We start from the raw sequence: 9,285 nt of genomic DNA, 5'->3' as shown, positions 1-9,285 counted from the left end.
CTTAGTCTTATCCCACAGGTGCAAGTTAACTTAAACCTTCCGAACGCGCGGGGTGCTACTCGAGCCATTTCTTTAACCATGAACCTTTGTTTAAGGGATTCCTTTGACTTAAAGCTTTAGTTTAGTTCCTTGATATTACCACACATTTTCAGTCTTATTCTCCCAATGTGCTATACCCAATCATATATACCTAATATAACCACGCCACGTTACGTATATTACGTAAGAGAAGAGAGAAACACCTGTGGTCTCACAGTCTCCCCCCCTTAAGAACATTCGTCCGCGAATGGGTAAAGTCAATTCCTTGGTTTCATTTCTTGTCCGCTAATACGTTATTTGCGAGGCTATATTTGTTACATTTGCAAAGCATAAATCAAATTCTGAAGATTCCAACTACTAGGCTTCGTATATCTATCTCGCAATAAAAAAATTTAAATTGCACTTTCAAGTCATTTAAAATCCAATTAAGTTGTTGTAAAGAAATAATTGGCAATTATTTAAATGCGACTCACCTTAAGTCGTAAATAGGTGGGGGTACTTCTTCCTCATTTCCTCCTTAGCTTCCCAGGTCATTTCCTCGATGTTGTTATTTCGCCATAACACTTTCACGGAAGCCACTTCTTTAGTTCAAAGCTTCCTTACCTGCCGATCTAAAATAACTACGGGTACCTCTGCATAATATAAGTCTTCAGCAATGTGAATATCCTCAATGGAAGTAATACGTGAAGGATCTCCAATGCACTTCCGCAACATAAATACATGAAACACATGATGGACTGCTTCCAATTCTAAAGGCAAATCAAGCTCGTACGCCACCCTACCAATCCTCCGAATAATCTTATACGGTCCAACATACCTAGGGCTGAGCTTCCCCTTCTTTCCAAATCGCATGACGCCCTTCATAGGTGATACTTTCAGGAAAATCCAATCTTCTACATCAAACTCTAAGTCTCGTCGTCGAACATCTGCATAAGACTTTTGCTGACTTTGTGCTGTACGCAGCCGGTCTCTAATAAGTTTTACCTTTCCCATTGCTTGCTGGACTAAGTTAGGACCTAGAAACTCTACTTCCCCGACCTCGAACCAACCGATCGGCAACCTACACTTCCGCCCGTATAGTGCTTCGTAAGGAGCCATCTGAATACTAGCTTGGAAGCTGTTATTATAAGCAAACTCAATAAGAGGTAGATGATTATCCCAACTTCCTTTAAAATCTAGCACGCAAGCACGTAACATATCCTCAACTATCTGAATAGTACGCTCTGCATGTCCATCAGTTTGCGGATGAAAAGCGGTGCTAAGATTTACCTACATGCCTAGACCCTTCTGAAAAGATTTCCAAAAATATGCTGTAAATTGAGCCCCTCGATCAGAGATAATAGATAATGGCACACCGTGAAGGCGAACAATCTCTCGAATGTAAAGCTTGGCATAATCCTCGGCTAAATATGTCGTCCTGACTGGCAGGAAATGAGCAGATTTTGTAAGCCTATCAATAATTACCCAAATAGAATCATACCTCCGTGGAGTGCGAGGAAAACCAGTGATGAAGTCCATATTTATCATGTCCCATTTCCATAATGGAAGCTCAATACGCTGAGTTAGGCCTCCAGGCCTCTGATGTTCGGCTTTAACTTGCTGGCAGTTAGGACATTGGGCTACCATCTCCGCGATATCTTTTTTCATTCCATTCCACCAATAGATCTGTCGAAGGTCCCGATACATCTTTGTCGCTCCGGGATAAACTGCATATCTAGAATAATGGGCCTCCGAAAGAATCTTGGCACGGAGCTCTCCTACTAACGGTACACATAAGCGGCCCTGGTATCTAAGGACTCCATCTCCAGTTAGCTCAAATAAAGGTTGTCGCTGCTGTGGAATACTTTCCCTCAGTTTTATAAGCTCAGGATCTGTTGTCGCTCTTTCACTTCAGTAACAAAAGAAGATTTTGCCGTATTCTGAACGAGAGTGCGTCCACCCTATGCATCTACCAAATGCACCTGCAAACTAGCTAGCTGGCATAGATATTTGGTCATCTTGACCTTATCAGCTTCAACATGGCTTAGACTGCCCATGGACTTCCGGCTAAGGGAATCAGCAACAATATTAGCTTTGCCGGGATGATATAAAATATCAACATCATAGTCCTTTAGTAATTCTAGAAATCTTCTTTGTCGTAGGTTCAGCTCCCTCTGTTTAAATAAATACTGGAGGCTCTGGTGGTCGGTGAAAACATCAATATGAACCCCATATAGATAATGCCGCCAAATCTTTAGGGCAAATACAACTGCGGCTAACTCAAGATCGTGCGTAGGATAGTTCTGTTCTTGTTTTCGCAACTGTCTGGAGGCGTACATGATAACCTTACCATGCTGCATAAGAACACAACCTAGGCCAATTCTTGAGGCATCACAATATACAACATAACCCTCGGTGCCATCCGGAAGAGTCAAGACAGGTGCCGTAGTAAGCCTTTTCTTTAGTTCCTGAAAACTTTGTTCACATGCCTCAGTCCACTGAAACTTAGCTCCCTTATGTGTCAGTTTCGTCAATGGTGCAAAGATAGAGGAAAATCCCTCCACAAACCTTCGGTAATACCCTGTCAAGCCTAAAAAGCTACGAACCTCTGTCGGATTCAAGGGCCTCGGCCAAGTCATCACAGCTTTAATCTTTTGGCCATCAACCTTGATACCATCGCCGGTAATAACATGACCAAGAAAAGATACAGAAGTTAGCCAAAATTTACATTTAGAGAATTTAGCATATAACCTGTAGTCCTGGAGAGTCTGCAATACAGCTCACAAGTGGTCTGCATGCTCGGCTTCCGATCGCGAATATATCAGGATGTCGTCAATAAACACAATCACAAATTCATCCAAGAATGGTTTTAATACCCGGTTCATAAGATCCATAAAGGCTGCTGGGGCATTTGTAAGCCCGAAAGACATGACAAGGAATTCAAAATGGTCATACCTCGTCCTAAATGCTGTTTTTGGGATATCAATATCCCTGACTCGTAACTGATGATAACCGGATCGCAAGTCAATCTTCGAAAAGCATTTGGCACCTTGTAACTGGTCGAACAAGTCATCAATCCGTGGAAGAGGATACTTATTCTTGATAGTGACTTTATTTAGTTGCCTGTAGTCAATGCACATCCGCAAGGACCTATCTTTCTTTCGAACAAAGAGCATCGGAGCACCCCATGGGGATGTACTTGGCCTAATAAAGCCTTTATCGAGCAAGTCCTTCAGTTGTTCCTTCAATTCCCTTAGCTCTGCAGGAGCCATTCTGTAGGGAGGAATGGGTATAGGCTGCGCATCAGGAAGCAAATCTATAGCGAAATTGATTTCCCTTTCGGGGGGAATTCCTGGAAGCTCGTCAGGGAATACCGTCGGGAATTCATTCACAATAAGAACCGACTGAAGAGTCGTTGGCTCCTTATCTATATCCCTAACATGAACCAGATGGTATATACAACGTTTAGCAATAAACTTCCGAGCCCTAAGGTATGAAATAAACTTACCCTTGGGCGTGGCTGCATTACCTTTCCATTCAAGGACAAGCTTACCAGGAAAATGAAATCGGACCAACTTTGCACGACAATCAATATTAGCATAACAAGCTGCCAACCAATCCATACCCATAATGACATCGAAGTCTAGCATAACCAATTCAAATAAATCAACAGAGGTTGGACGGTTATTAATTAACATTGTACAATCTCGATAGACATGATTAGCTACAATAGAGTCGCCAACTGGCATAGACACCTCAACTGGCTGTAGCAACAACTCAGATCTCATGTCAAGCTTACCAGCAATAAATGGAGTAATATATGAAAATGTAGAGCCGGGATCCATCAATGCATAAATGGCATGAGAATGTATTGTCAATATACCTGTGACAACATCTGGGGATGCCTCTGAATCCTGTCGGCCTGTGAGTGCATAAAAGCGATTTTGGCCACCACTAGAACCTGAGGTATCTCCTCCACCTCTCCCCCTACCACGGCCCTGAGTAGACTGTGGACCTGGTTGGGTAGCACGGACTGAGGGCGAAGAGGCTGTTGTGAATCCTGAAGGCTGAGCTGGTGTACCTCTGCCTAACCCCGGGCACCGGCTAATATAATGTCCTGTCTGCCCACAATGAAAACATGCACTCGAACCCTGTCTACATTGCCCGGTGTGCAGCTTACCGCACTGAGTACATGGAGGAGTAAGCTATCTCATCTGTGCAGAACGTTCCTGTCGACGGCCCTCAGGCTGGCCTGAGCTCTGCCCCGGTCCTGACTGAATATAATGATCAAACTGCTGGCCCTGCATCTGTGGTGGGAAACTACCTGCTGACCGAGGTGGATATCGATGGAGTGGGGGCCTAAAATCAACTCGTGGCTCCCTATAAGACCCACCCTATAGTACGAGCCCTCTTACTCTGCTCCCTATCCCTGCGAGTATCACGAATCCGACGGGAAAGGTCCTCTGTAGTCTGAGCGAAAGCCTGTATGCGGGAAATATCTACATCATCCGATAGGGATGCAACCCTACAGTCTCTAATCAGATGATCCCCCAAACCATCCACATAATGATGAACTCTAGCCCTCATGGTACGTACTATATCTGGTGCATACCTTGCCAAAGAATTAAACTTATGGCTATAATCCCTCACACTCATATCCCCCTGCTTTAGGCTAAGAAACTGGTCAAGACGGGCCTCCCGAACCTCCCGTGGCAAATAATGGGCTAAAAAAGCCTCAGAGAAGTCCTCCCACTCTGCTGGCGGAGCATCAGGTCCTCTAGATCTCTCCCATGCCTCATACCATAGGACGGCTACATCACGTAGTCGAAAAGAAGCCAACTCCACAGCCTCGGTGACGGAGGCATGCATCACCCTCAATACTCTATACATATGGTCTATAAAGTCCTGGGGATCCTCAGTGGAACTGATCCTGTAAATAATGGAGGGGCCAAGTGAAGAAACTCTCGTACCGTCGAGCTTCCTATCCGATCTCTCCGGGCATCTGCTCCTGACTCTAGCTGTCGCTCATGAATAGAAACCATCCTAGTCAGCAACTGAACAGCCTCCCTCATCCCCTGCTCCCCAGTCTCTGATGGGGGAACAATAGGTGCTGGAGGTCCTGTGTCTCTAGCTGCCTCAGGTACCAATGGAACTGGTGAGGCTGGGGGTACTGCATCTCCCTGGGCTCCAACAAGTGTTGGGGAAGCTGAAACTAGGGGTACTGGAGACTCACTGTGAGCCTCTAAGGGAAATCTATCCCTCTGACCCGGTGGGGAATGACTGGTACCTTCTCCCGGATCCATACCTACCTCTCGTTGTGCCATCTCCTGAGCGTAGGTAGCCTGTTAGATAGGAAACACAAAGCACGATTTAGATTTCATATGTTCTTATAACTTCGCTCTATAGCACGATCTATTAATTGAAAGAAATGTAACTATTCCTAAATGCCTCATAGCCTCCTGATTATAAGTGTGGTGCACAACACACCCATAAGCAAGACTCTACCAGACACGGCTTGTGGACTCCCTGGGATACGACCTGCTCTGATACCAAGTTTGTCACGCCCCAAACTAGGGGAGGCACGACTGGCACTCGATACTGTATTCGATCGAGTTAGCCACTAAACATACTAGCTAACTAGACTGGGGGCCCAACAGATCGGGCAGCACAACATCTGAAATACTAAGCCTGGACCGTAAGGTTATGACATGAATAAAAATAAGCCATATAAACATAGGTAAACAAGCCAAAATAATAAAATACTAGCTGGCCGACGAGGCCGCGACTGAAGACATACATGCCTAGACACCTATATATACATGCCAAGCCTATGGGCTGGAGACTGAAAGCAGCAAAAATGAAACCTAGAATATTGTGTCCACAATAGCCTCTAAGAGTGTCATAAGCACTGTCGGGATAAGGCCCCAACTATACCCAAACTGTACAACAAAAGTAACCATCCTATGAAAGCTCCAGGAAGAGGTGGAGCTTACCAACTCACAGCTGAACCCCGAAATCCTAGCGGAGGGGTCGATCAGAGTCCCTACCTGGACCTGCACGCACGAAACAAAAATGCAGTGTCCCCAGGCAACGGGACATCAGTACGAATAAAAATGTACTGGTATGTAAGGCAGAAAGTAGAATCATACATAGCTGATGTAAAAAGGTAATAAAGATACCACCTGACACTGAAACTCTGATAGCCTCCATGGCCGACATCCGACCTCATAGTAATAAAATATGCATGGTATGCTCGTGTAATCGTATGTCATGAATACATATATATTGATGTAAATGCATGACATACCCAACCAAATGCTAGCAATGGCGGTCTCTCCCGGTAGCTAACCGGTATCATATTGCCAACCTGTGACCATCTGTACAATATATATAGTCTTTCGGGCAAATAGGCCCCTTACCTCCGATTATAGCTCGAAGTCCATGCATAATATGTCATGTATGATATGAACTTTGAGTGCACATAATAGGCCATAACAAGAACTTAGCCAACCTTGGCTCATTGGTACTCTTATTCTCATAATCTCATAATCACCTTCGTATCACATACAAATGTCTCGTGGAACATCATATCTTTTTCAATAAGTTTGAAAACTTAACTCGACTTTTAGAAAGATAACTTAACTCTGAATATGTTCATAAAAAGCTTAAGGTGCTTCACTTAGTCCTTATACCTGATTTCTTGATAATTAGTAAAAGAAAGTATTTCAAAAAAAAAAAATCAAATATTTTAGTAGTTTAAACATAAAAATTATATTTGAAAATTTTGAAATCGACGTGTCACTTTAGAGATTTTAAAATACACTTTAACAAGGAAGAAGGACTGATCACAAATACTAAATGCCTTTATTTTTAAGTCACACAACCCAAAGACGAATAAGAATTCATATATATGGACATATATTTAAGAAAGCCGACAAAATGACATAAATAGATATCGAATACCCTTTTTAACCGAACGAGTGGAATATCAACCTAATAGCATCATGAAAATACTTCAGCTACGATACCAATGCCTTTCACAGAAGGTCTTTCTAGCAACAGAATAGTAAAATATCACATTTGGCGTCTTAGGAATTTCCCAAAATTCATGCTAAAATGAAGGACGAAGCTTAGCTTTAACATACCTCTCCAACGAACGTCCGAATGCCTGTAGTTCCTTCACGAAAGTTGTTCCTTACATCCTAAGCTTCGAAACCACTATATATATGCAGCTTATACGCACCTATAAATAGTTCATAAATGAGTTTAAATCGGCAGATTTGCCATATGACCCTAACTTGACGAAACGCCCATAGAACTTTGTAAAAATGATCATAAAAGAGTCCCAAGATGATTACCTTGGCAAACCAAGTATAAATTCTGAAGAACCAGCAAGAACAACAATTTCCTATCTTCCAAAAATAGCTCCAAACACAGCTAATAGAAGGGAAAAATGATTGCAAAGCATAGAGATTGCGTTTCTAGGCACGGGGCAAACTTTAACGATAGAAATCGTTAAAAATGCACCTTAATCACTCAAGAACACCATGAAACCCTCTCTTAAGCTTTCTCACTGTTTTGGGACGAAGATGAAATGTTTTGGGGTCTTAAAAGTCGGATTTTCCGACTTATACCACTTGTTTGACCTGACCCGGTTCGCGACCCGATTTCAGCCCGGATAGTCTGCGGTAAAACAGTCATAACATTTTACTCCAATGTCGGTTTGATGTGAGATTTCTTTGGTTGCAAACTAGACTCGTAGACCTTCGATTTGGTAGATTTTGGGTTCCATAACTCTTTATATATTGGGATAAATGATCTAATACAATTGACCCAAAGTTTAGAAAATGTATTAGAGAAATTTACGATAACTTTTGCCAACCTTTATTTCACAACTTGCTTGACTCCAAAACTTAACATGTGACCAATGTGATATTATAATACCTCATAATACATTATTCTTAGCATATTATACACTCTTAGTCTTATCCCACAGGTGCAAGTTAACTTAAACCTTCCGAACGCGCGGGGTGCTACCCGAGCCATTTCTTTAACCATGAACCTTTGTTTAAGGGATTCCTTTGACTTAAAGCTTTAGTTTAGTTCCTTGATATTACCACACATTTTCAGTCTTATTCTCCCAATGTGCTATATCCAATCATATATACCTAATATAACCATGCCACGTTACGTATATTACGTAAGAGAAGAGAGAAACACCTGGGGTCTCACACTTTTGATTTTGTGGTCTTCAAAAAATTTAGTTACTTTGCTTCCGATGAATTGCTTTCCATTATCACATACAATCTCGGATGGCATCTCGAACCGACATATGATGTGGTCCCAAATGAAGTCTACAATCTCCTTTTCTCTGACTTTCTCGAAAGCCTGTGCTTCAACCCATTTAGAGAAATAATCAGTCATAAACAAAATAAACTGAGCCTTACCTTGGGCCGATGGGAGGGGGCCGACGATGTCCATTCCCCATTTCATGAAAGGCCAAGGAGATAGGACCGAGTTGAGAAGCTCCCAGGGTTGATGAATCATGGGCGCATGTCTTTGACATTTGTCGCATTTTCTAATGAACTCCCTTGCATCTTTGTCCATATCGATCCAATAATATCCTGCTCTGATTATTTTGTAGACCAATGAATCGACACCGAAATGATTCCCACAAGTGCCCTCGTGAACCTCACGTAGGATGTAGTCAGTATCTCCCGGTCTAAACATATTGCCAGTGGATCATCGAATGTCCTTCTAAACAGCGTTCCATCATTGGATAAGGTGAATCGTGCAGCTTTTATGCGTAGAGCTCTCGATTTCTTTGGATCCGATGGAAGTTTCCCATTCTTGAAGTACTCTATATATTTGTTTCTCCAATCCCATGTTAAACTTGTGGATTTTATCTCGGCATGACCTTCTTCGATTACCGATTTCATGAGTTGCACGACAATCCTCGAGTTGAGTTTGTCATCCTCGACCGACGAACCTAAGTTCGCAAGAGCGTCGACCTCACTGTTCTGCTCTCGAAGTATATGTTGCAAAGTCCATTCTTTGAATCGATGTAGAGTTACTTGTAATTTATCCAAGTACCTCTGCATTCGATTTTCTCGAACTTCAAAAGTATCATTGACTTGATTTACCACGATGAGGGAATCACATTTAGCCTCCTTGACCTCGGCCCCCAAACTTCTGGCTAGTACGAGACCTGCAATCAAGGCCTCATACTCGACCTCATTGTTAGTCAATTTTATAGTTTTAATAGAC

The 9,285-nt window shown here is 42.7% G+C and overlaps 1 protein-coding gene across 1 annotated transcript; it reads right to left on the bottom strand.

Annotated features, from left to right (window-relative positions):
- Positions 1-627: 627 nt before the first annotated feature.
- Positions 628-1,032, bottom strand: LOC142167377 (uncharacterized). The gene has a single exon (XM_075227542.1). It carries the CDS (start codon positions 1,030-1,032, stop codon positions 628-630), a length of 405 nt encoding a protein of 134 aa, XP_075083643.1.
- Between the last annotated feature and the right edge of the window lie 8,253 nt (positions 1,033-9,285).

This window comes from Nicotiana tabacum, chromosome 12 (genome assembly GCF_000715075.1).
Source record: "Nicotiana tabacum cultivar K326 chromosome 12, ASM71507v2, whole genome shotgun sequence".
Classification (NCBI taxonomy): Eukaryota; Viridiplantae; Streptophyta; class Magnoliopsida; order Solanales; family Solanaceae; genus Nicotiana; species Nicotiana tabacum.
Note: the sequence above shows the minus strand (reverse complement) of the source record. Positions and strands in the feature narration are given on the sequence as shown.